The sequence below is a fragment of the Neolamprologus multifasciatus genome, chromosome 8, assembly GCF_963576455.1.
Source record: "Neolamprologus multifasciatus chromosome 8, fNeoMul1.2, whole genome shotgun sequence".
In the NCBI taxonomy this organism is placed as follows: domain Eukaryota; kingdom Metazoa; phylum Chordata; class Actinopteri; order Cichliformes; family Cichlidae; genus Neolamprologus; species Neolamprologus multifasciatus.
The window spans coordinates 10,012,249-10,039,461 of record NC_140446.1 but is presented as its reverse complement, the minus strand read 5'-3'; the positions used below and the strand labels follow the sequence as shown (position 1 = coordinate 10,039,461).

General features: G+C 41.1%; 1 protein-coding gene across 1 annotated transcript in view; it reads left to right on the top strand.

Annotated features, from left to right (window-relative positions):
- The window catches only part of nrxn1a (neurexin 1a), a 69,760-nt gene extending 48,962 nt beyond the window's left edge, over window positions 1-20,798 (top strand). Inside the window, 12 exon segments of the mRNA XM_085170937.1 lie at window positions 244-366; window positions 690-1,071; window positions 1,439-1,629; window positions 2,622-2,795; window positions 4,016-4,135; window positions 4,992-5,042; window positions 5,045-5,172; window positions 7,551-7,722; window positions 8,648-8,737; window positions 9,785-10,095; window positions 17,186-17,264; window positions 18,078-20,798. Coding sequence (XP_085027063.1) covers window positions 244-366; window positions 690-1,071; window positions 1,439-1,629; window positions 2,622-2,795; window positions 4,016-4,135; window positions 4,992-5,042; window positions 5,045-5,172; window positions 7,551-7,722; window positions 8,648-8,737; window positions 9,785-10,095; window positions 17,186-17,264; window positions 18,078-18,379 — 2,123 coding nt within the window. The 3' untranslated portion in view covers window positions 18,380-20,798.
- Window positions 20,799-27,213: the final 6,415 nt, after the last annotated feature.

Below are 27,213 nucleotides of genomic sequence, written 5' to 3'. Positions count from 1 at the left end.
TATATGTCTGTTTGTCTGGAAAGAGTGCGTTAACACTGAGGTGTTTGTCTCCCCAGGGTATGAATGGGTCCTTCCCCTGCTACTATTAGCTTCCATTTTCTCAGTTTCTGTCCTTAATTTTTTACTCAAACTACCTGGCTCTCTTCTTCTCCTTCTTCTGGTTCTTTCTCTGTATCTGTTTCTCTTTCTGTCTCTCTCCTCATTTTTATGCAATATGTTAATGGTGCTCTGGGCTATGTGTAGGTAAAGGCCCAGAGACCATCTTTGCTGGGTCAAACCTCAATGATAATGAGTGGCACACGGTGAGGGTAGTCCGGCGTGGCAAGAGTCTCAAACTCACCGTGGACGACCTGCAGCCTGCTGAAGGTAACCACAGCAGCCTGACTTATTTTTTGTTTTCTCCCCATAAAATGACACTTTTTCCAGGTCTTAAGTTGGAGTGTAGACATCCACTTGAATTCTGTGTTGAACATTAAGGGGTTTATTTCTTTTTTAGAGAGCATCTGTACCTGAAAGCAATCATACTGAATTGTGATTGTGGTCATGATAGTGTCTACTTTAGTATTAGTCTGTCTTTTATTCATAGTGAGGATGTTGAATAAATAATATTTTTAGTTTTAGTGTTGAACAGTTCCACCTGAAACCCACCTTTCCAAAGCCCTCACCTCTTAAGTTTACCCCGCCACCAGGTCAGATGGCGGGTGACCACACCCAGCTGGAGTTCCATAATGTGGAGACGGGCATTGTGACCGAGAAACGCTTCATGCCTGCCGTGCCCTCCAATTTCATCGGCCACCTTCAGGGCCTGACGCTGAACGGCATGCCCTACATTGACCTGTGCAAGAACGGCGACATTGACTACTGCGAGCTCAATGCTGTTATCGGTTATAAGAGCATTGTGGCCGACCCCGTCACCTTCCGATCCCGCTCCAGTTTTGTCACCCTGCCCACGCTGCAGGCCTATTACTCCATGCATCTCTTCATGCAGTTCAAGACGACGTCCCCAGACGGTCTCATCCTCTTCAACAGAGGAGACGGCAATGACTTCATAGTGGTAGAGCTGGTTAAAGGGTGAGCTGGACAATAAGTTGTGTGTGATTTACCTTAAGTCAGTCATCGTCAAATAAAATATAAAATATTACTCATAAAAGGCAGTTTTACTTGTTCATGTTAATGTTTGTCCTGCAGAAATTTATAATGTACTATTAAGATCGTCCTCGATGAACAAAAAAATAAAATTTCTTGACTTTAAGGTTGAAATGGGCTGTTAAGTGTACGATATGAAAGCAGCTCTTTTTTTATTCTTGTAATTAAGCAGATAATAATGCCCCGGAGCAGATGACCCTGTGTTGTTCTTCATCACACGTACGATTAATTTCCCTTTTCACTTCTCAGTTATTTAATCCCCTCCCCTCTCTTTTTCTTTTTCCTTCTCTAGCTACCTTCACTACATCTCTGACTTGGGCAACGGAGCACACCTGATTAAGGGCAACTCTAACAGTCCTCTTAATGACAACCACTGGCACAACGTGCACATATCCAGAGACACTAACAATCTCCACACAGTCAAGATTGACACCAAAGTCACCACACAGACCACCATGGGTGCCAAGAACCTTGACCTAAAGGGTACGCAAAAATAAAGGCATTCAAAGTTAGATACAGAAGCTGACACGAGATAAATCTTAATTATCTTAATCTGACCTTTATCAGGTAAAATTCTTTGCATTATTAATGAGACCGTATACCGTAATACGCGCACCTCTTTTTGTTCAAAACACAAACTAGCTGTTTTTTTGTGGAGGTTGTGTGCCAGACTACTTCTGAGTCAATGAAGTTGGAGGTGTTGTTACCTTGAGCAGAACCAGGCTAGCCGTATCTCCCTGTTTCCAGCCTTTGTAGTAAACAAAGTTCAGTCAGACAGCTCACGTTTAAACTGATTTGTTACAGCAGCAGCATGCAGCTTGGCAGACACTCTCTGAGCTCATCACTCCCATTGAATATGTTAAATATAAAATTGGGAAGTGATGAGTAAACATCCCCCCGGAGTCTACAGGTGCATGCTGGGATGGTGAAGGGATTGCAAACAGCAGACAGTGATGTAGGGCAGTAGTGGCACTGACATGTCAGAGGGAAAGGTAAGAAATTTTGTAGCTTAAACAGACTACCAAATTGGGAGGGTGTGTTTGGTATATGATGTGAGGAGAGTTATGTTTCGTGTACATGAGGCAGCGCAGATCCAGTAGTCTGCCCGAACCAGCTTCTGGAGGTAGCTACTTATTACCATACAGATATGAGAGTAGTGTCTTTTTTTATTCTAACTCTAATTAAGAAAGCAATTAAACACTTTTATAAAAAAAAATATTAAAGGGTAAAAACATGCAAAAACAATTAACCTAGTGTAATTTATCAAGCTAAATTAAATTGGTACTATATATAACTAACTGACTAACTGAAGATATTTGGCTGAGTTCACTGAGCTTGTGATAAAACTGCTATGTGATTAGATCAATTAGTTGATAAAGTAATTTATAATTTATTGCAATTAAATTATTGATGCAAAACTAGACAGTTCATGTTTGCTTTGTGAAGCTGCCATTCACTATATTGCTCCTCGACAGGTGATCTGTACATCGGGGGCGTTTCCAAAGAGATGTACCGAGACCTGCCTAAGCTTGTCCACTCTCGTGAGGGATTTCAGGGTTGCTTAGCAACAGTCGATCTAAACGGACGGCTCCCGGACCTTTTGGCTGATGCCTTAGCAACCATGGGACAAGTGGAGAGGGGCTGTGAAGGTGAGGTGCAGACAAAACGGCAGATCTGCTCCAGCCCCGTGTCCCAACTGCTTTTTCTTTCAGTTTTCATTTAAATCATGCTCTCTGTTATTAGCATAACCCACTAACCCAGCTCCTGGCCTGTTAGATGTAAACTTTACTCTCTTTCTTTTCATCTCCTCCTCAGTCTTTCTGCACATTGTGTTTTCTCTCTCTGATCCACTCTTTCAGTAGTTCACAGGCATCTGTGTGCATTGACTAACCATCTAACTTAATTTGCTTGTTTGCTTTTTTGTTTGGCTGACAAAAGTTACATTGATGAAAGCTGACTTGCAAGGTATATCGCTTTGTGCGAGCATGTAAGAGACACTTGTGTGTGTGTGATGCTGAGGAAATGTGTGTGCGTGTGTGTGTGTGTGTGTGTGTGTGTGCGCGCGTGTGTGTGTGTGCGTGTGTTTAAAACTACCCAGTGGTGTCCAGTGTTGTGTGGATCCCAGTGATCCAGAGTCAAAGGTCAGAGGAGACCTATCCTCTCCTAGCCACCGTAGTGATTTCATCACAGTAGCAACATTACCACTGCTTGACTTGAGTTGACCACAGCTCCACCACCTTGCAGCATGCTCTCTAACCCCTCCTACTGACTCCTAACCTGAACTTCAATGCTCCATTTGTGAATCATTTCACACTCTTTCCTCCTTGCCTTGTGTTGAGGGCAACGAAGGAGAGCTAAGTTTAGCACTTTGACATTCTCCTCCTCCTGAGTCGTTTAGCATGAAGCAGGGAGAGAATGGTGACCGACTGCTCAAGGAAGAGTATTGAGATGAAGGCCTTTAAACATAACCCTGCTCTCTTATGTTTAATTTCCCCTCCTGTCATCGCCCCATTCCTTTAACCTCACCACCTGCATGCTCTCCACATTTGGCTCTTTTTACTGAATAACACACTTTAGGTTCATTCGTGTTTATACTGGATCCTGTTAGTGTAAAGCTAAAGAATGGGAGCCTTTCCACAACATCCTAGTCTGACTAATACTACTAATAATAACGTCATTACAGCACAAAAAAAAAAATTCAACCATTTGAAACTGCAAAGTTTTTCAAGGAAATGCAGTTTAAAGATAACCACACTGTATTCTAATAATGTTGTAAACACATTGGGCTCCACACAAAACCAAATCCATGTGTCTTTTTCTATTTCCCTAACTTTTGCACCCTTCCACCCAACCACATCTGTCACTGCAGGACCCAGCACTACCTGCCAAGAAGACTCCTGCTCAAATCAGGGAGTTTGTTTGCAGCAGTGGGAGGGCTTCACCTGTGACTGCAGCATGACTTCATACGCCGGGCCACTGTGCAACGATGGTGAGTCTTTGCTTTTATGGTCTTTCCCAGGCCCAGGGGGGATTACAGTTTTTTTGGTGGTGCAGACAGCTCAAGTGTAGAGTTTGTTATCTGCTGTATTCAAAGTAGATACCAACTTGAAAAACGTTATCTACCAGCATTTGGATCATGCTGGTTTAATCATGCATTTGCCTTTTGTTAGCAGGTTTGTTATCTGATTTAACCGAGTTAGGTGAATCACAGCGGCTGACTCTCTAAACTGCAAGAAATAAACCTAATCAAATCTTCACTGTGGTGCAGAACTGCAGATGTGAAAAATGCTGCAGTCGGAGGATTTGCTTTGAAACACCAAATCACAGCATCATCTTGTGCCTTTTTTCTTAGCCTCCACAGGAGGGCACTGTCAACTGTTGATTTTGATATTGTACAAAAATACCAATCCCTCAACTGGCTGTTCTATAGCGTGTCTATGTGTAACATTAGATTAAAAATGTCTCCACGCTCCATAGCTTTAAACATTAATTCATCCTCCAGAACCTTAGAAGAGAGATATATGTAGGTTTTTAAGTCACCCTATGAGTCAAACAATTATATGATTTGTTATTTGGTTGAGTCACTTATACAGTCAGCCTCCTGCAGTAATGGTGATAAGTAATTTGGGAAACAGCCTGCAGAAGGACTTGTCAGAATAGAAAAGGCCAGTCAGCTGTGACATTTTAAGTTTTTTGTTATTATTTTCCAATATGCTCCTTGTGTTTAAAAGATTTAGCAAAACGTAGATTTACCAGCTGGAGTGGTCGACCTGTGATGGCAGATAACACCATCACAACACACAGATTTACCTGTAATTACATTTTTTTTTATCTGTGTCGACCAGCTGGAACCACTTATATCTTTGCCCGTGATGGAGGCTTGGTGATTTACACGTGGCCCCTAATGAGCGTCCCAGCACCAGGGCTGACCGGCTTGCCCTCGGGTTCAGCACTCAACAGAAACATGCCATTCTGCTTCGGGTGGACAGCGCATCCGGCCTGGGAGACTACCTTCAGCTGCAGATAGTAAGTACAACAATTTGTCAAGGGTTATGTGATTTATCATTCTCATGTAATATTTCTTGTTCATTTAGTCAGCTATTGCTACAGTAACCACACTTGTAATTAGATCTGTGTGCATTCAATATCTATTAACAGTATTCACTCTTCATCATAATACGATGGTCCACCAGTCCAAATGACACATGTGATTATGGCAAAACCTTTACAGATTGTGTATTTTCCTTGTTTAAACCAAAAAGACTTGTTATGAATTCTCATAAGGAAATTATATCTCACTATGAAAGAATTGGACACGTTTATGCCTCCCTTCCAGTAACAGAATCTATGTGTTTATTGATTTCGGGCTGCATAATTACATTAATTGATTTTTAGTGTAAAAATTAGTGATCATGCATAAAATGGACCTAATATACTAATTTCCAGCTCCTTATTTATATTATAGAAGGCTTCTATGAAGTACCTCAGTTCAACCAACAATCTGGTAATGTTCTCTCTTTAAGTCAACTTTCTTCTGATTGGCTCTCTCACAAACAGAAGGTTTGGAGAGCCACCTGTCCGAGATGACTATATCAGGGATATCCCCCATAAAAGTAGAAACAACTGTCTTTAGCTGAGTGTTAAGAGCAGTATGAAGCTTTAGCTTTGGGATCATGAGGATTCCTTGTTCATAGCCTGACTTCATTATTTGAAACTTGGGCCATGTTTATGACCGTGAACTATTGTATCAGTATGTATAGGACAGAAAATAAGAAAAAGCACAACATGTTCTCTTAAAATGATAATTAAGTATAAATTAAGGCCAACAAAACTGCATTCAGCTGTGTATTTTACTGAGGGTCTTGGTGCCCTCAGTGATCAACCTTGTCCCAGCAAGCTCTCATAAACTTTCACTTGTACAGTCATAACAGGCACATGGACATTATTAAACATCCCAGCATTGGGTACTTGACAAGTGGTGAGCAATACCTCCTGAAATAAATTCTCACATTTATCTCTACGATGGTTGATAACACCTTCACAAGATTTCACATCCTCACAATCGAGCTTTTACTTGTTGCACGGTAAAATATCAGAAAATTGTGAAATATCACTGAGCAGTTTCAGTTTGAAGCATTTGTTTGCTCAAATAGCACTGTTACGATCATTAAAATAAGCCATCCATGATTGCTATAGCTGTTATTTTATGTCATCATTGGTATATTTTAGAATATAAAACAACTTTATTTTGGCAGGGAACTGATGTCATCCTCGAGACCAAGGATCTCAAAGTCATTTTACATTGAGGACCACATATGGCTCATGTCGATTTTAACTAGGCTTTATGTTAGTGTAAATAACTTTAATTACACATTTAAGCCCTGAGATATCTTAATATAAAAACAGAAGTGCAACAGTATGTCTCAGTCTTTCTACAGGATAAAGAAATTCAGCTGTAGTAAATGGAAGGATGTGTAGAATTACAGAAAAAGTTGGTTTTGTTAACTTACAAAAATGTTATCTTTTTTAACTCCTGACTCGTTGTAAAAACGAACAAAAAAACATAACATAAATTATTGTAGTCAATAGTTTAAAAAACAGGACATTTTCTGTCATTTAATTGTTAATCTGTTACTATAGTATAAATGTCCGTGGTCTTAATCATGAGGAAAAAGTGTGAAACTTATGAAAATACAGTTAAAAGTCCAAAATGTATATCCTCCTCCAAAACTGTCCACTGGGCCAGATTGGAGTTTTTCCTTGGCCATTATGTCTGACAATTCTGTCTAGACTATGACTGGAATGCGAAAGACTGATTCCTTTACTGATCCAAGATGAAGTTGGAAAACAGCATAACTTGTCACTAACCTGAGCAGATTTTGATCCAGGTTCAAAGGTCATCTACCCAAAGCCCAGTTCCATCTCAGCATTGATTGAATAGTTTTATCATTCTGAGTAAACAATTGAAGTTATTTGAATCAGTTGCAGCTGCTGGTTAAGCAGGCATGGGCCAAGTACTTCCTGTTAAAAGGGAGTTTTTCCTTCCCACTGTCGCCAAAGTGCTTGCTCATAGGGGGTCATATGATTGTTGGATTTTTCTCTGTATCTTTGAAGCGCCTTGAGGCGACTTTTGTTGTGATTTGGCGCTATATAAATAATAGCAAATTGAATTGAATTGAAATTCACCATACTTAAGACACCGTTGGTTTTCATTGTCCACCCCTTTGTTTGTCTGCTTTCAACTTTTGGTTTTTGGTCAAACTTATCAGGTCCTTTTACACCATTTAATACACAAATACTTGGTCACACACACTCTGCTGTGCATACCCAAAAGACATGAAACTGGTAATATCCTGACCTTTACACATCTGATAAAATGTTGTCATACCTCTCCTCCTCCTCAGGACAAAGGCAACATTAGAGTAGTGTTTAATGTCGGCACTGACGATATCAACATCGAGGAGAGCTCCAAGTTTGTCAACGACGGGAAGTACCACGTAATTCGGTTCACCCGCAGTGGTGGCAATGCGACCCTCCAGCTGGACGACCTGCCGGTCATAGAGCGTTATCCCTCAGGTAGGCCCTGCCCCGCACGTATAGGCCCAACCCTCTGACTCATCACACCACTGCCTGTCCTGGGGGCAGTGCCAGCTATACTTTAGTCCAATTCAACTCACTTTCTAATCAGTGTTTTCTTTCAATGTTTATATTCAAACACTGAGGTTGAGACATATAATTGCAGCTTTGTTTTATGTTATTGTGTTTGAAATGAAATATGTGTGATCTGACATGAAACATGACTTTTTAAACCATAAAATGAGGTAGTTTTTACAATAGCTTGTATACTAGCCAGCTATGTTATGTTAGGCCTGTTAAATAGTGTTAAAGGTAATTTATGAAAATATTCAATACAGTTGTTTTTTCTCACCATAAAAGAAAATAATAACAGCTGGTGCATTTTTGGTCAAATAATAATTTAAAAACATGTCATATTTGGAGATAAATGTTTAACTAGAGTAAAAAATAAGAAAAAGAAAAAAGTGTATTTTGTTGAGTATAGTATTTGTTTTTATATTTGTTGGGTTTTATATTTAAAGTGGTAATCTTAGTTAGTAGTCTTTAACACAATGAGGCTTTAGGTAGCTCATAGCCAAAATGCTAAATGCTAGTTGTTGTGAGGTGTGTGTGAGTATGTAACACTAAACTCAGTCAGTCATATAGGCAGTATGTGACAGCTGTAACATTATTTCCCTGTGCTCTTGCAGATGTTAACCCCTGAAATGTCTCTTTAAATTAAACCCAATGAACAGAGAGTAAGAGTCCGCTCAGTGGAAACCTAGTGAATTCAGCTCTTCTTCTCTTCAAGCTGACCTTAACACAGTGACATGCCAACAATGAGCAGACCATTACTTTCTTTTCATTGCTGTTCTTTTTGTATCCAGCTCCTGTACCAAGTTTGGATGTGCGTAATTACTACTGTGTTTTCATCTCTAAATTAAAGGCAACATTGATAACGAGCGCCTGGCCATCGCCAGACAGCGAATCCCCTATCGGCTCGGTCGAGTAGTTGACGATTGGCTACTCGACAAAGGTAAAAACCCTGATTAAAATTCCTTAAAACTTTCAGCTTAAAAAATACAATTTGAAGACAGTTGACTTATTGTGCACCATCAACTAACATCTAAAAATCTAAATCCATAACTAAGTATTTAAAAGTTGGGCAGCTGTAGTGTGTAATACTGTGTAAACTGTAGTGCCTGTGAACGTATCTTGTTAGTGTGTATCTGATAATATCAGGTTAAAGGGACGATGGAGAGATTTAAATGTGAATAAATCAGAAAATAGAAAAGAAGTACTGATAAAAGATGCTTTATTAAATAATTTTGTTTCCTATCAAATTGTAAACGATAAAGCATTTTACTAAAGACTATATGTTGAAAAAAAATTTGTAATCAAATTAAAGTACATGCAAAGTATTGTGCCATGTAAGAATTATGTAAATTTGAAATGACTAATAGAGCAATTCTTTTTGAAAAAATGTAAAAGTTTTCCTCCTAAACTTCAGCAGAGCTCCTTAAATTAGACTCTAGTCCCTTTAACAGTGAGCAGTGCTAGAGCTTATAACCTGTGCATGCTTCATAGGGCTGTGACAACAGTTCTCTAGATCTCTGTCTCTCTGTCTGCCTGTCTGTCGCTCCTTCAAATACAATGTCGTGCAGCACAGCCATCACCATAGCAACCATCTGTCAGCCCCGTCTTCTCGGGGCCCTCTGACTCCTCTCATCTGCTCACTCTTCCTCCTCCTCCTGTTCTTTGCCTCTTCATCCTCCTCGTCAACTTCTCAGTCTCTTCACCCCCTTCTCCTTCTCTGGTTCTCCGTTCTCACTCTTATCTCTCTCAGCCTCAGCCTTCTCCACGGTTCTCCACGGCTTCGATTTTGCTCTGCCATGCATAATCTATCCCATCCTCTCACCATGGCTTTGGGGTGGTGGATTGTGTAACACTTACTTTGTGTGTATGTACGCACGTATGTGACCACTGGAATGTGTGTGTGTGTGCGTGTGGCTGTATTTGCGTGCGCCTGTCCACCTTTTTTCTATGTGTGTTTGGTTGCGGGTGTTTGTGTGTGTCTGCGTAGGCCGCCAGTTGACCATCTTCAACAGCCAGACAACAGTGCGCGTTGGTGGAGGCGAGCGAGGTGCAGCCATGTTCCAGGGACAGCTGGCTGGGCTCTACTATAACGGCCTCCGCATCCTCAACATGGCCGCTGAGGGGCACCCCCACATCAAAGTGGAGGGGAGCGCGCGTCTTGTCGGCGATATGCCATCCTCCTCGATCACTCCGCAGTCCAGCGCTGCGGCCGGAGGCAACCGTTCAGACTCCGCCCCGTCCATCAGTGACATCACAACCACCACAGCCACTAACAGGAAGCAGGGTGGAACACCGCAGGTCAGAGCACCATCAAGCTTTTCTTTGTCACCTCATGCGAGGAAAACCTATTAAATCCAATCTGTGTGGTCACATAAAGATCTGCTGTTCCAATGTAATTCCTCAGATATCTTCCTTTCGTGTGGCAATAGGTAATTAAAAAGTGGTAATTTGCTTTGATAACTTTCTTTTAGCACTCAGTAAGAGGATTAGCATGCCGCAGCCCACTAATCAAGGATGGAAAGATATAACAGGAAAAGTGGAATTGTTTTATACTCCGCTCAGAGCTCCATTCAGTTTACTCATGAACCACGTTTCATATGCAGTGTTTTACATAATAATAAGAAGCACTGGATAATACGTCAGATTTCTTCTACTTTTGACTGCTCAGTTCATTTCACCCTATCCCTAGCATCATCCCCTTTCACACCAACCCAGTATGTCCTCCTCCTCACTACATCTATTAATCTTCTCTGTGGTCATCTTCTTTTCCTCCTGCCTTTCAGTTCCATATTTAGCATACTATTATCAGAGATGGCAAAAATACAGACGTTCTTTAATGTCTGTAAAAGGTAGAGCCTCTGAAAAGTAGTTCTTTGGACAACGTTTCTACAAGCTATTTTTGTGCAAAGCTAAGTGCTATATTAATATAGTAATAAAATAATATTAGTACATGGGAATGCAGACTTTTTTCACTTTGCCTCCATACCCAAACAGAAAAATGTGTGCTGTCAGGGTTTAAACTGGAGCTCCAGGAGTCTTTCTTAATGTACAGGCTGTCATCAGCTGACCTGTCCTGCTGCTGTTGTGCTGAGGTTGACTGCTCTTTGTGGGTTTTCACAAATGAATTCAACATGATGTAAGCAGATATATTCAACAAGCTATCTTGACTGATTTCCATCCCCTACACTGACAGCATACTGTTTGTGCTGTCTTTATACAAGACAATATACAGTTAGATGGAGACTTTAGTGAATAATTCTAAGCATCATCAGCTAAAATTCAAATTAATCTCTGCTACCCTTTATGTAAGCTAACACTGACCAAGAACACCAAGCCACTGTGCTCCAGTCCAGCACAGTGCTTTACATTCACCACATTACAGTAAGCTAAACTTCTTAAACTGTCCTTACCTTCAAATATAACCTCTTTTCTTTCTCTCCCATCCTGTCTTTCTCACATCTTTCTCCATCTCTGAGTGAAATACAGTAGCTGTACTGTTAGCTAGCAGACACGCTGTGTGACAAACTGCACACAAACATTTTGTGCGTTGGCTGATATTTGTCGAGCTGATAGAAATGTTGCGTTTGAAATGAATTGCCTCTTAAAAAAAACAAAAAATAAATTTACTTCCTTTATCCTCCGTTTCCGTATTGCTAGCTAGAAGTACTGCAATCACAACTTACAGACTAGTCTTACCAGATTAGATTTAAACCCCTGAGTATAGACTATAAATGATGCATAAATTACTATAAATTTCATCTATTTGTATGCAATAAGCCCTGATGATGGATACACCCATAGGGTTATCTTTTTTTGGGTTATTCCCTCCATTGTGACTCATATCATTTTGGTGTTTGAAGGTGTGCTCTGATGTGAGGTGATATCTTCTTTCAAATGTGTTAAATATAAAGTAATGAGCCTATTTTAAAAAAAATAGACTAGTAAAGTATAAATACCTGAAAATATTAAAATATTTGTGCTTCATTACTTCCCTTCTGCCTGCTATATATTGTCCTGTTAGGGCGTGCATTACCCATCGTAGATTAAAACTATAATTAATTAGAAGCACAAGGTGGACAATGATGACTCCTCAGGGGCTACTCAAAGGCAGATGAGGACTGAAAAAAATTGGTATTTTTCTCATGCATAGCAGTAATCTGACAGGATGTATAGCATAAAAAAGTTTCCAGATAAAACTCACATGGTAAATATTATAACTACAGCGTCAGCTCCTTAGGCCCCTTGTGCATTAGGATACTCCAGCATCAAAGTCTTTCACCTGACTTTAAAGGGAATCAAAGTCTGAACAAGTCTTATCATCTATAAGTCTGCTGCAGCCACAGACTGTATATAAAAGTTGGACATAGCCACTGTGATGTCACCCTGGAGTTTCCCATTTTAAAACTTTGATTTGAGCATGTTGGCTATCCTTGGCATTGCAAGATATGGTATTCTGTAGTGCTATTTAACAGCAACAATTGCAAGGTAGATTAGACATAAAATGCCAAAAACCAGTCGAACCCTATGAGCAGCACGTGGCAATAGCAGGAAGGAAGAACTCCCTTTCAACAGGGAGAGACCTCGTGCAGAAACAGGCTCAGGAAGAGGCAGCCATCTGCCTCAGGAGTGAAAGGAGGGAATTGAAAAATTGTCTATTTAAATGAGTCTGTGTTATTGTCTTTTTACTCTAAATATGAGCCAATTTTAAAAAAAAAACATGTATTAAATAAAACTTTTGACAAGCAGTTTACAACATAAATTCATTAAATGTTCACTGAGACCATAAATTTATTTATATCATTGCAACCAAGTTAGTCGCCACCTGCTGTTCATTACAAAGAATGTAGTTTTCAGTCCTGCAGGCTATGTCCATCTTTGTATGGGGTCTATGATTGCGGCTCATGGGATATATACAAAATTTATTTAGAGTTATATATCCGCAAATAGAGGAAATAATGCCACAAAACTGAAAAGTCCAATATCTTTTAAAAAAAACATAGCTTTTGCTCCAGGAAATACCATAGGCACTTTTCCTAATTAATTTCCTGATTAATAGGTTTTTATTTGCCCTGCAGCACTGTTTGTTTGTCTTTAATGGACAGAAGGCTCACTTTTTGCTCCAGCACAATCACAGAAATAGACTAGATGGCAAATTTACCGCTAAGTGGGCCCTCCCTTCTAAATTACTGCAGGAGAATTGTTTGTGCCAGTGGAGGATGTAATAGCTTTCCCATAATATGTAAACTGATGCAAATGGTACAATAGAAACACATAATTGTTATTGTGGCATTTTTATAGCGGCAGCAGCTGAAGAGTCGATGCTAATGTCAGAGGATACATTGTGAGCAGGTACGCCGCAGACGCCTCTATTGTTCAGATCACTACAGAGATGTTATCAGGCTCTTAGTGGGCGTCTGTGTGCTGCAGTTCTCCTGTGTTATAAAACTGTGCGCCAGCAGCACTGAAAAAAAAGATTTTATTTTTTTTTTCTAAGTGATACAAGTTGCCATGGAGATAGTGAGCCCCACTACCCGCTGCTTGCTTTCTTTCTCTCCCAGCCAGTCTCCCACAGAGACTAGCTCCTCTGTGTATAAACCGCCAGCTGTTTCAGACATAAATAATAGAACGCAGAGAGCTGTGAGCTAAGCCTCAGGCATCAATAATGGATATGATAGCTGGAGGGATAGTGCTGCAGAGTGACAGTGCTGTCACAGGGCCTTTCTTTTCACACTCTTCACTGCTCAATTTCTCAATGTGTATGTGATTTAAGCGAACTGTTCCTGCGCCTGTGATTTACTGATGTGAGTGCTGAATCTGGGATGTGGAGCTATGCAGTGCAGTCAGCATGAGAAGTGGGTCAGACCCACTATATGCTCGATATACCGCAGCACGGGCGTTTGCTCGTCTGTGCAAGTCAAATCACTCCAGTTGCCCTCCAAACTCTATTTTTGTGCGTATGTGTGTTTGTCTTGTTTAAGAAGAATCTACAGCTTCCCTATTGAGGCTGCCTAGTGTTGCCTGGCAACCAATCTGGCCTTAACCAAGACACACATAAAACATTGAATCCACACGCGCGCGCACGCGCGCGCATACACTCAGGTGGATCGGGAACAATAAGTTGTATTGCAGCACGTTGCATCAGAGGAGGGGCAATGAGAGATGTCTTACAAAGGTGCAATGGGTCCAGGCAATTTGCCGGTTTCTCGCACACGCCTCAAGTTTGCGTGTGTCTCTGAGTGGCTCTGCCTAAGTTACCCCATGAGTTTGCTCCTGCCGTCAGTGCTTTGTGCAGTAAGAATATGTTATGTGCTTCCTCCTGACGTCCACACTGTGTCGAGGCTTTTTTCGTGGGGTTTTTTTTGCGTGTTGAAAAGTGGAAGGGATTAATAATGCATGACAGCTGAGCACCAGCGAGAAGAGAGGGAGAGTTTGTGTGAGTGTTTATGCTAGAGGCTGCGCTGAGTCACAGAGCTCGAGTTTGGTTTTGATGTTCCCTGTTTGTCGGTGGATGTGTGTTTGCGCGCATTCATGTGTTTGTGTGTACCTGTGTTTGATGGGAAGACTGATGGAAGAAACTCGAGGCTCGGAGCTCTGCCCAATTGGCTACAGGAATCAGCTGACCCAGGCACTTCCACGTCTCATGCCTCGCTCGCTCCTCTCCTCTTTCTCCGTCTGTTTTTTTTTCTCTCTGCCTGCATCGCTATCTATACATCTTTCACATCTTCGTCTCCATCTTGCCTTTCTTCTACTTGTTATCGATCTTCTGGTGATACTTTCTCCCTCTTCCCTCGGTTATTTTCGCTTTCCTTTTGCTCTTTCTCTCCCTTCATATCTTTCCATATTTACTCGTCACCCCCCCCCCCCCTCCTCTTCTCCCTCCCCCCTCCCTCCCTGTCTGTGGTTGAGCTCCAGTGATAGGCTGTTAATGCAGGCGGTGTATGAGTCTATCTCACCATCTGCAGTAGTGGAGCTAGCTCCTCTCCTCTCTCGTCAGGATCTCTTCATCAGCCTGCCAACTTCAGCCTGATCTGGTGTATGCTCGCGTGTCTGTGTAGATGTGTTTAAATAGAACTAGACCAATGGAGCATGTTTGGCTGTCATAGAGTTTGTGTGAGTACATGTGTGTGTGATTTCCAGTTGTGAAAGTAGCAGACAAGCTGTTGAATCTTCTGCAAGAGAGTGTGAGGACTGAGTGCAGCTACTATGTGTGAACTAGGCAGTCAGGGAGGCATGGATGGTCGTTGGCACTGTTCGGCGGCTCAGGTAGAGATTTTACTCTTTAAGCATGCAGATATTCTTCTTGTCACGCTCGCTTTGTCCACCTGTATCTATTTTTCCTCCCTATCAGTGTTCATCTGTGTCCATTATTATGTCAGCATGCTCTATTGATAGACCGTGAAAAGATGGGAACAAAGAAGGAGGGTGAGGCAGAGGGGCGGAGGATCCTCGGGCATACACTTGCTTTGGCAGATTTTCTATGAACTTCTGTGGGTAATCAATGCGATTTAAGTTGTGTTTGGCATGTCCCCATTTTTCTCTCGTGTTCACTGCCTCCCTTGCGATAAGTGGATCAATACTCCAATTGACACCCTCCCTTTGAATGGGGTGGTCAGCTGACAAGGTGATGTCACAGATCAGAGGAGGGACATTGTAAAAATGTGCTCCTCGGCTTTTGTTTTAGCTGAAGTCAAGATTCAAATCAGGTGTCTGCGGAGGGCACATAGGTGTCTTTGAATCAATCATCAAGCACCGTGGCTCAAAATTGATCGGCGACAGGTGTCAGGGGTGGTGTGTTTCCTGCGGCCTGATTGGTTCATGTGCTATTTGAATCCTGGCAAAGGCACAGAGGGTTTATTGACTGGCTGAATTCCAGAGGCTAAGCTCACCCTAGCAGCATTTGACAGTCCAGTGGGCAGAACTGATTGGAAAGGCAGCTGAGGAAAGCGTACGAGTCAAGCATCAGTAACCTAATGTAACTTTTAGGCCAAACTGGACTACAGCAGACTTGTAAGGACTAACAACATACAAGGCCAGTGCAGGCTTTTTCAGAGGGCTCACATCTCCGCTACTCACACCAACTGTGCTCCTACAAGAAGAAGAGACTGCAAGGTTTAATGGCAGTTTAATGAGTTTCCGTTTGCTATTCTTGTCCTAACTTAGACATCTCAGCGCTTTGATTTGGTTTAGATTTCTCCTCCACTTTAGTTTCCACCTCTGTTGCTCTTCTCTCTTTTTTAGCTCCGCTGCTCTCTCGCCTCTCTTTTATTCCGTGGGTTACTAACATCCACTGCAATGCATCACAATCCAATTTTAATTTAATGCTGGCACTGAGCACCCAGTGTGGTTAAAGCACACACACGTATGCACACACACGCTCACACATTTAATATCTCTCATGCCGAAGCGTCAAGGCGGGCGATGTTTAACAGTAGTTCATGAATATGCGGAGCACATTAGCACCGTGTTAAGTAAAGACCGCAGCACTTTGAAGTGCTCCTCCTCCTCTCCTGTCTTCTTTTCTCTTTCTTTCTCCCCAATAGCCTCAACCTGAAATTCCTTTTATCCATCCATCTATCTTTAACTCCCTCCCTCTTTTCTCTCCTTTCTCCTCACACTCTGGCTGGAACTGCAAATCAACGCACAGGTCCCCACTGAGGGTGCACACTCCCTTTTTTTTCCTCTTTTTTTATTCCCCATCATTTCTAACAGCCTGAACTTAGAGTTGCCATGGCAACAAGAGGAGCAGGGACTGAGAGGAAAAAGGGCGCCTTTTCCATTGAGAGGTAGCAAGGCATGGAAAAGGATCGGTCATTGAGTGTATTAGTGGATTGGTGTAGGTTAGAGGTGGGCTATAAGTAGAAAATCAACATGGTGCTCGTGGAGAGGTTTTGAATAAAAGAGATTTAAATGAACTATCAAACGCTTAGCAGATATCTAATGAAGGCTGGTTTTATTTTTGTCCTCACGTATGAGCATTTGCCAGTATCAGATGGAGATGGCAGAATGCAGATAGAAAGGCCAGAAGAGAACAAAGGATGGGGAGGGTTGAGACAGTACTAGATAATAACTAAGCAGTCTCCTTGTGGTTTTAAAGGGATTCAGAGTTTCTCTTCTCCCTCTTCTTTCTTCTTCTCTCCTTGGCACTCAGGTTTTGGCCGCCTGCTATTGCTGGGGGCTGTAACAGGCAGAGGTGTTTATGGTCAACTGAAAACGGGTGGGCGAAAGATTGGTGCTGTGTGCTCACACATACAGGAAATAAACAGAAGGGGTGTGGGGAACTGACGGTTTCTGTCTTAGAAATGATGACGATCATGAGTTTGTATGTATATGAATGTGTGTGTGTGTGTGTGGACACGTTTGCCAATTTTTCTCCATCTTTTCTTCTCAGTCGACAGACGACCTGCTGGTGGCATCAGCTGAGTGCCCAAGTGATGATGAAGACATTGACCCCTGTGACCCCAGTTCAGGTGAGAAACATTAACTAATATACATGTGAAACTGCCTTTATGCAGCTTTTATGTCACTCATGGGCAAAATACATCCCCCAGGCCCTCTAAGTCTGGCCGCCAACATCCAATAAGTTAAAAAAAAAAAAGATTAGTTATCAATATACATGCTCAGTGTGTGGCCCTTGGAGAGAGAAAAACAATGCTTCCTACCTGTTTTACGTCCTCACCTCGCACTGCTACCCATTTTTATGCTCTCCAGTTAAATTTTTATTTGTGCTCAGGTTTCCACCCTCGGGCATTACCTAACACTCTCCATCTCTTCCTATCTTCCCATCTGTATCCTGTTCTTTGTCATTAAAATTTCATTTTTATATATCCCATTTTATTTACCTCCTCCCTCCTTCACCTTTTTCTTTTCCATCCCCTTATCTCTGGACAGCCATAAAATTTGATATTTAAATTCTTCATTATAAATCATTTAATACGGTGTGAAATCTCACCGTACTGCAGCCCTCTCTGGCTGTTGTAAAGTGTCAGAAGTATGTAATAAAACCTGATATAACGTGCACCTGTGCTCTGGATCCTCCTCTAAGCGATGTGTACTGTAATCTGTTTACGCATTATGTGATGATATGTAAACAGCTTTGGCTCTAAGCTGTAGCTTTCCCTTACCAGCGTGTAGCATTATGCAAAACGCTTGTCAAATAATTCATCACCACGATGCACTGTGTCTTCCAGTTCTCCTCCCACCATCATCGCAGGCAATCCAAATTAATAATGTATAAACTAAACCATCATATAACATCAATTTCCTCCTCTCTCCCCTCACAGCCCGCCCTCCCCTGCCAGAGGTGAAGATGTTCCCGGGTCCGTCTGAGGTGGTGCGGGAGAGCAGCAGCACTACGGGCATGGTGGTGGGCATTGTAGCAGCCGCTGCCCTCTGCATCCTCATCCTTCTCTACGCCATGTACAAGTATCGCAACCGCGACGAAGGCTCCTACCACGTGGATGAGAGCCGCAACTACATCAGCAACTCAGCCACACAGCCCAACGGCAGCGCTAAGGACAAGCCGCTGGGCATCGCCAAGATCTCTAAAAACAAGAAGAACAAAGACAAGGAGTACTATGTCTGAGGCGGATGACTTCTTAAACACAGACATATACGCATACACCTTTATATATATAACGGTATATGTACATAAATAGATATATTCTCAAAAAGAAAAAAATACACACAAACACACATGACATAGACATGCTGATCTTAATGTTTACTCCCCAATAATCACACCTGCACACATGCTGGCAAGCACAAACATGCACACAAACGAGCCCAGGCACACACACACACACACACTCAAGCACAAACATACACACACAGACTGGCCTGAGGGCATGAGCCCTTACTGTACAGTATTTACCAATGAGCAGAGCCTCTGCGAGAGGCTTCTTTTATGAACATTAACACCATTCCAAATGATTTAGAAAGCACCAGTTCAACTCCCAGTTAAGAACCATTTTGGGTCAGCCTGATAAGAAAAAAAAAAAGAGACTCCCCTGCCACAGTTGGACCTCTTCAGTTGGACTAAGAGAGGTCAAGGAAGACTTTAAGTGAAGCACATGGCAGACAGTGTGTTTGCGTGAGAGGCAGAGCACCAGAACAAAGATGTAAAAGCACCAAGACAAGCACCAAGTGTCTCTCTTCCAAGCTTCTTGGCCTTCCTCCCTGTTAGCAGACGGGGCTAGAAGAAGCAATGAGGATGCTGAGGAAACAAGCACACCAATGGTCCAAGTCTACCCCCAGACAGCACGGCAGGAATTCAGGGTGTAGCCAAAGAGAGACAGTGAGTTGCGAGTGGATAGGCAGCGGCAGGGCTGGTGCACCATTAATATAACGGATGGGCTGTGGTTGTTACGCTGCAGCGCTGCTGTTTTATGGCACCCTGAAAATCACAAAACAGTGTAATCAGTGAAAAACTGAAAGATGTTTTCCTGGACAGGAGACTTCAGATGCTACCTACAGACACCAGTCATGCGTGACTGTGGTGTCTTGCACACACACACACATACGTACATAGACTATATACAAACACACACATGGTAAAATTAAAAAGGATCTACACATGCAGACATACACTTACCTGCAATGCTAAAAGCGCAGCATATCTTCATAACTGACACTGAAGACTATACAAGAAGACATTGGTGAAAAAGACAACGCTCATAATGATAACTGTTATGGCAACGATAATGATGAATATGAGGAACATTTGGGCAGTATAGACTCTGGGGAAGGGAGGGGGGGGATCTTATTGCACGTGAATTATCTTACTCCGTGTGATTTATACCGCGTTGAAACTCCAGAGGTTACATCGTGACGCACCACCATCATAAACTCACCACCTCGGCTTGAAGTATTTCTGAGTACGCACTTCAAATGGTTTTTCAGTCTGTGGGATACAACAATGATTTCAGTCGCCAAATCGACTCTCAGATCAAATCTTCATCGGCAAAGCGTGACCATCTCGAGTGTGCTGCATGCCCGAGCTGTGCTGTGGAGTGGTGGCGTGTCCCACTAAGTCCAAAGGTGGTAGGTTTGTCTGCAGGTGGGAAAGGAGGAGGGGGATGTCGTGGGTTGCCGTCGGACACGTGCGCCCCACGACAGGCCACGTCCTGTTTCCTAGCCTGATGTATTACAGGTCACGGCCACTATACCTGCGCTAACCAACCACCTTTTATAGCAAAAACCAGCTGAGGAAAAGAAAAACATAACAAAGTAAATGTTACCATGTGTTGCTAATAGATAGAAAAGTCCAGTTCTTGATGCCATTGGCTATACGACAACTTGAGTTGCTTTGATTTCATTGGCTCTCCCTTTTCTCTCTTTCTCTTTGCGTCCTCATGTATTCATTGCTGTTGGTTGACAGATGAATCAATACTCGTGACATGTCCCAATATGGGACAGACGGATGGGTTTCCCATGGGCAATGGCGAATTATCTGTTTATGGACTTTTTGCAGTGTCTGAGCCCTCTGCAGCTCAATAAGTGTAGCCCCACGAGATACAAACAGTGCCATGACATGAACAAGCCCCTACAGTTCTTCCAAGCAATGTAACTAACCAGTCGGATGCATGCAAAACAGACCAGGGCAAGGAAGGACATGAAACAGACTGTGTGTGAGATTTCAAAGTATAAATGTCAAAATTAACTTAACATCTCCCCTTATTCTCGCCATCCTTAACTGGCCTTTTTGACCTGCCTCTTTCGTGTTTCCCTCTCGTTTACTACGTCTCCCTCTCCTCCATGTCTGTTGCTTTCCTTTACCTCTATCTCTGTTGTGTTGCCATCTGAAAACATAGGAGGCGTCTCAACCAGTGGGATTATTCTACATCTAGGTGTTCATTAACCATGTTTATTTTCTATATGTACAATTTTTCTACAGTATTTACTTTTATTTTTATTGTTACGGTTCTTTGATGAACATAAAGTGGAAATTTATTATGAAAAATAGTTTTGAAGATTAATGAGTAAATAAAATATTACCCAAGTGAGCTTTTTGCGTGTTTGTTTTTCACTTCCCATCTGCCTGCGGACATCATTAAAGCGCTTATTATCGCATCCCCCCCTCAGCTATGATGATATCGGATGACTGTCTAATTAACACAAGTCAAAAGGTAGCAGGGAATCAGAGGGCAGATCTTAGAGGAATAGTTCCCAATAAAAAGAAGATTGATGTCAGGCATGTCTTTTAGTTCCAGCAAACCTTATTTAATGGACATAAGAGACTGTCATCAGTCTTCTCGTGTAACAAGTACAGAAATGAAGGGCATTTCTGTAAATTCAGAGACCATAAGTTGCACATCTATCCACATTCTGTTTTATCCTTTCAACTTTTGTTTCATCAAATTAAGAAAAGAAAGCAGCTCTTCCATTCCAGGTCCCACGCCATTTTACTGGGACGGCAAACGCACAAAAATACCCCACTGCACATACTAAACAGGGCTTTGAAGTACAACTCTGTGCTGTAAATGCAAAGTCTCTGCAGAGTTGCTGTTTGCCGGATGAAAGATCCCTGAGACTGCAGAGCTGAGCTTGCATCCTCAGGTGAAACATACAAAGAGCTGCTATTTCAATAAACACCTCCCTAGTTGCATTATCTTGTTCTCTCGCTGTTTCTCTTGCTTTCTTTTTGTCTTTGCAGAACAGTCTGTGCTCAACAAAAGGCTTGTGTTAGGTTGTAGCCATCTGCTGCTTTGCTGTCCTTGGCCACAGACAGCTAGGACAAAGATAAAGACAGAGCCCTGCTATATTTATGGAGTGAATACAAAATAACTCTGTTTCTCGACAGTGTACAATAATCTGATTGTACAACACACAATCAGATTATTAGTATTAGCAGCAGATAATCTGAATTCTTTAAACAGGTTGTGTCACTGAGATTGAGATCTGTTTTTCAAGTAAGATGACACACAGATAGATTGTACATGTTCAGAAATGCAAAAAAGCATGTGCAAGAGTGACTGGAGATTCATAAATATAACCTTTTAACAAATGTTGCAGTGAAACAGGAAAATCCAGCTTTGCATTGTTTGTAGCTTATTATTATGACAATGTTAGAATCCATTTTTTTCAGCTTCAGTGTGAATAAGAAGCACAGTTAATGACAAGTATTACATTTAAGCAAAACAAAACAAAAAAAAACAGGCAATCTTGCAGTAGTGCAACCCTGTAAGTAAAAGTACAAACAATACAGTGTAAAAAAAATACTCACTACTTCACTAGGAAAAAGATGCATTTATTTATTTATTTATTTATTTATTTAAGGTTAAATTTAATTTATGTGACTCCAGCTAAATATTTTTGATGTTTATTGTTTTTGCTGAATATTTTTCTAAATGTGCGAATCTAGGGACTTATATGGAAAAAAATAAAAACGTGAAAAATGAGTATATGATTGTATATACTCGAGTATATAATTATGTGCCATTTAAGTCTTATTTGCAAAAAAGGATCAGAAGTTTGCTTCCTTAACACATTTTTTTAATAAAATGTTTGTGTTTGTATGTTTGAAGTAACTTGTACCTTTACAGTATTGTGCAAAAGTCTTTTCACCTCTCATTGCTTTATATTTTTTTTCCAAGAGCCAGACTTTCTTGTATTTTGAAGTGGTCTGCTCAAGTTCTTCTGGTTTTCCGTGGGTATTTCAAATAATTTTTGGGGGGACATTGACAGTGTTTTCATTCATTTTCAGTCCAGTCCTTGCACCTGGCTATTTTCAGAGGAATGTTTTGTGTTTGTTAAGCCACTTCACACTGACCTATGAATCATTCAAGCATAGAAAAGGACACTTGATTCAAGGTATGAACCAGTGTTGTGTCTACACATAACAGACAACTTAGCAAAAAAATCAATTTTAAGCACTTTGCTACTAGCAACCTGTCACAAACACATGTTCCCAGTTTTTAGCTGAATCTGTGAAAAATGCCAAAGATAGCGTACAGTTTGACAGGCATAAAACAGGATTTTGCACCAAGAAAGTGATTCCCAAAAATCTACTGGATGAAAACTTGAAAACTTTTATCTCAGCAGTTTGTTTCAATATATCTCAGTTGTGCAAGTGGGTCCTTAAAAATGTGAAGAAGCTGGACAAGTGGAGGACTAAAGAAGTAGTTGCAGGCCTATAAAACTATCTACAGCAGACGAACATTCATGTCATTAAGAAATATGACAGACCTCAGAGAGATGCATCTGGCGCTTCAGCTGATCCATCTATGGCATAGGTGTCAAACTCTGGCCCGCGGGCCAAATTTGGCCCGCAGCCTAATTACATTTGGCCCGCAAAGCCATACCAAATTACTATTAGAGCTGGCCTACTGGTATTATACAGCTAATATATATATTGTTTAGTATTAAGCTTTGCTTGTTCCATATTCAGTTTTTCAGCAAAACGTGTTTGAGTCCATAAGAAAAGATTCATTCTTATATCTGGAGGAAGATTTTTTTTCCAATAAATATTAATGTTAGCCCACGACTTTGTTCCAGTTTTGAAATTTGGCCCACTGTGTATTTGAGTTTGACACCCCTGATCTATGGCATCAAAACCTCATCAAAAATGGTCTCAGTGGAAAGGTGGTTGCTTAACTACACAAGAAATGGGACTAAAAACCAGTGGTAACAGGGATCATGGAGTGATGGATCAACTTGTTATCAGTATGTACGGAGGAGGTCAGGAGAGACATACAGCATTTAATGTCTACAGTCACCTGTAAAACATTGTGAAGGCTCTGCCACTGTTTGGGGCTGCGTTTCACCCAGTGGGGTTGGAGGTCTTGTTAAAATTGATAGAATTATGAGTGCCGAAAAGGGCTGGTGTGTTTGTGGTGCCGACCCAAAAGCTGATATAGAAGAGACTAAAACTAAGGCGAGCCATTTATTTGGCTGAACAAGAAACAAGAACAAGAATACGAAAAAAGGCACAGTGAACCGGAGCGAAAACTATAACCTAAACTGGGAAAAACAAAACTATGAGACATGAACATAAGATACCTGAAAACCTGACATGAAGGAAGGAAAACAGACACACCAACACTTTATTTTACTTAAAGAAATACCTAAGAGATTTCGGACTCTGTTGAAGAGCAAAGGTGGTCACAGACTTTTTGCACAGTACTTAAAGCATAGAGTTTGTGATGAAATGTAGCTAATATCTCTGTTTTCCTAGATGCCCCTGAATATAACAGGATAATGCTAGGCAACGTCACATGTAGTCTGTGGAATCAGAAGGGAAAATGCAATTCCAGCTTAGTTTTCTTCTCTTGCTTTCATCCTAGCTCATCCTCATCAATGTCTGCACACACCTGTGTTGGTATCGTTCAGCTCGTGCTCCACAACATCCTCCACCTCACCATCCTCATACACCCACATTTATCTGACTGACTTATCTGATAAACATATTGCAGATTTAAAATTCTCTTCTTGTTTGCTTCATCATAATAACTGTTCAAATTCACCGCCCACTGATGTGTCCCTTCTATTTTTGTTGTGGCCTTGGAGCCAGACCATGACACATGTCATAACAAAAACAGTGGTAAGGCATTGTTTGCAGACAGAGGTATCCTGTTGACAACATCAGAGCTGTCCAGTTTATGATTGTGGTCTATGGGGAAAATTCTTTGTGGGACAACAGGGGATTATATTTGCTGCAACACATCGATATATGCATTCTCTATTAGATTAACAAAACCCGAAGATAATCCAATTCGGATACCTTCAGAGTCATCCTTAGTATGACTTTTGCACTCATTCTGTGGAATTATACAAGTTACAGGCAATCAAAGTACCTAAGGTGTGCTTTTTAATTTATCATTTCAAGGCACATTTGAGCTCTCATATCTACAAGAGATGGACGCATGAAATTTTTAGAGCCGAATTCATTTTAGCTGCAACCAAATCAATTTTACACACTCCAACTGCCAAAAACCCAGAATCCTGTTTTTGTTAAGCACATTATTTTTTTGAGTAACAATCTTTGAGCATCAGTATGATGTAATATGATCACAGTTTTAATAACAAAGCTGCAGCAATCTGGACACTTTTCATTAGTATTCACTTGAACTTGTACACACTAGTACTGTGTTGGACCCCTTCAGGAACTTCATTCTTCTAAAAAAGTGTTGGAAAGATTGACATGATGACTGCACATTTGTCGGCTGCACATCCATGATATCCATGACATCCTAAAGATGCTCTTCCGAATTGAGATTGGTTACTGTGGAGGCCATTGTCATGTCCAAGAAACTGGCTTAAGATGATTTAAACTTTGTGACTTGGTCTTTAATCCTCCTGGAAGAAGTCATCAGAAAGTTCACTGTAGCGTAGATATGATAGCAACAATACTTAGACAGACTGTGGCACTTAAATGATGCTCAGTTGATACTAAGGGCTCCAAAGTGCAAAGAAAACCCCCACAGCATTACATCACCGCCATCGACGGAGCATAAATCTAGACTTTTATGTTGTTTACACCAAATTCTGACCCTAGTGTCTGAATATTGCTGCAGAGATTGAGATTAATCAGTTTTTCAGCCTTAAATAGTTGAATTTTGATGACCCTGTAAAAATTTTAGCCTCAGTTTTTAGTTCTAGTTTTGACATTCTGTGCATTCAGAGGTGCTCTTCTGCATACCTTGGTTTTAACAAGTGGTTGTTTGAGATACTGCTGTCCTCCTATCAGCTAAGACCATTTTCCTGAGGCCTTTTTACTCAGAAAACTGCTGCTCACTGGATATTTTCTCTTTTGAACCATTCTCTGTAAACTCTACAGAGGTTATGTGGGGAAAATCCAAGTAGATCAGAAATACTCAGACCAGCTTGTTTGGCACCAACAACCACGTCACGTTCATTGCAAGGATGTTGAAAAAAATCTTCAGGATATAAAAGTGTTTCATCAATATGACTATATTACAAAATGATTTTGACAGAGAAAGAATCCCAGTTAGAAGATTAGCCTGGTATGAAAATGTAAAAAGAAGGAAAAAAAAGAAAAAGATATATTTTAAAAAAAAAAACCTTTCACAGTTACAGTCGTTGTACAAAGAAAACCATCTGATTCTGAAGGCGTCTGGTGGGAGGCACTGATTGATTTTTCAGACACATACACTGTTAAGAAAGGTTCTTTTCTAAAGCTGTTTGTTCAGCATCATCATTAGTCTACCTTTTCATTTTGGCTTCTCACAGTCACAATCAAAAGAGGACATAGACACAATTACAGTGGCTTGCTGTCCCACCGAATCTGTAGCAGACCACAGAAATGAGATTGCCTAAATGGAGTGCAAAATATGTCTCAAAAAAATAATTTTTAATTGAAAACACACACAAGAAAAAGAGCACGAACTCCCTAATATTTTCCATCTCCCTTACAAAGGTGTCGAGCAATCAGCAACAGATTGATCCATAAATTCATATCAGCTGGAGCGCACACATGCACACAGGTGCTGTACAGCTTCTCCCTGCTTAGTCCTTCATCTCTACTCCCTCCAGCTGTGCTTGTTAGACTCTGCCTATCCGTTCTTTTTCCTTCTCTTTCTTTTTTTTTGCCTTGTGTATAAGCAAGCCACTGTGGGAGAGTGTATCCTTGTGTGTGAGAGAGTGTGCGTGGTCGTGTCAGGAGCTCAAGGCTGCATTTTTCTTCCTGCTTTGGAATAAATTACAAGGAGCTCTTTTCCTCGACCACATCAAATTCCCACAGTCTGCATGAATGTGTGTGTGTGCCTGTGTGTGTGCATACAGGCGCGCACACACACAAAAAAAAAATGTATAAATACAAAAGATGACAACATGAATGGAAAGCAAAAGCCGAACATTAAAAAGAAGAAAATGTCAAAGGGAAATAAAAACTGTATTTTTTTTTTTTTAATTACTGTGTGTGTGTGTGTGTGTGTGTGTGTGTACCTGAATCCTGAATGTCCTTGCAAGCTGGCTGCATGTCCTGCTGACGTGCGAGGAGAGTGTGGTAGAAAAGAATATTATGTCCACTATTATCGAAGTGTGCTCATCATTTACAACAAATATGAGACAAGAGACAAAACAGATTCACACCTGGTGCCTGTTCTAATTTTTACTGTTAGTTTTCTGGCACGACTTAATGCTTAAATGCTTTAAAAAACAAAAAAAACAAAAGATAAGTACATGTAGGTCTGAAACAGTTCCTTACTTGGATGTGAAACTAAAGGCAAAAACAAAATATAAAGGCATATGTAGATATCTAGATACCACAGAGACCTGGAACATTCTAACATAACAGAGTCGTTAAACTAGTTAACTGAATATTCTGGTTTTAGCTTAAACTCCAAGCATCAGCTACAAGATTTGCCTTTCATATCAGCTGACTGTCCTGCTTTGTTTTTGATTTTTATGTGTATCTATCTTTTGGTGTTGGCACCTGCCAGTACGGAGGAGATGAAGGAG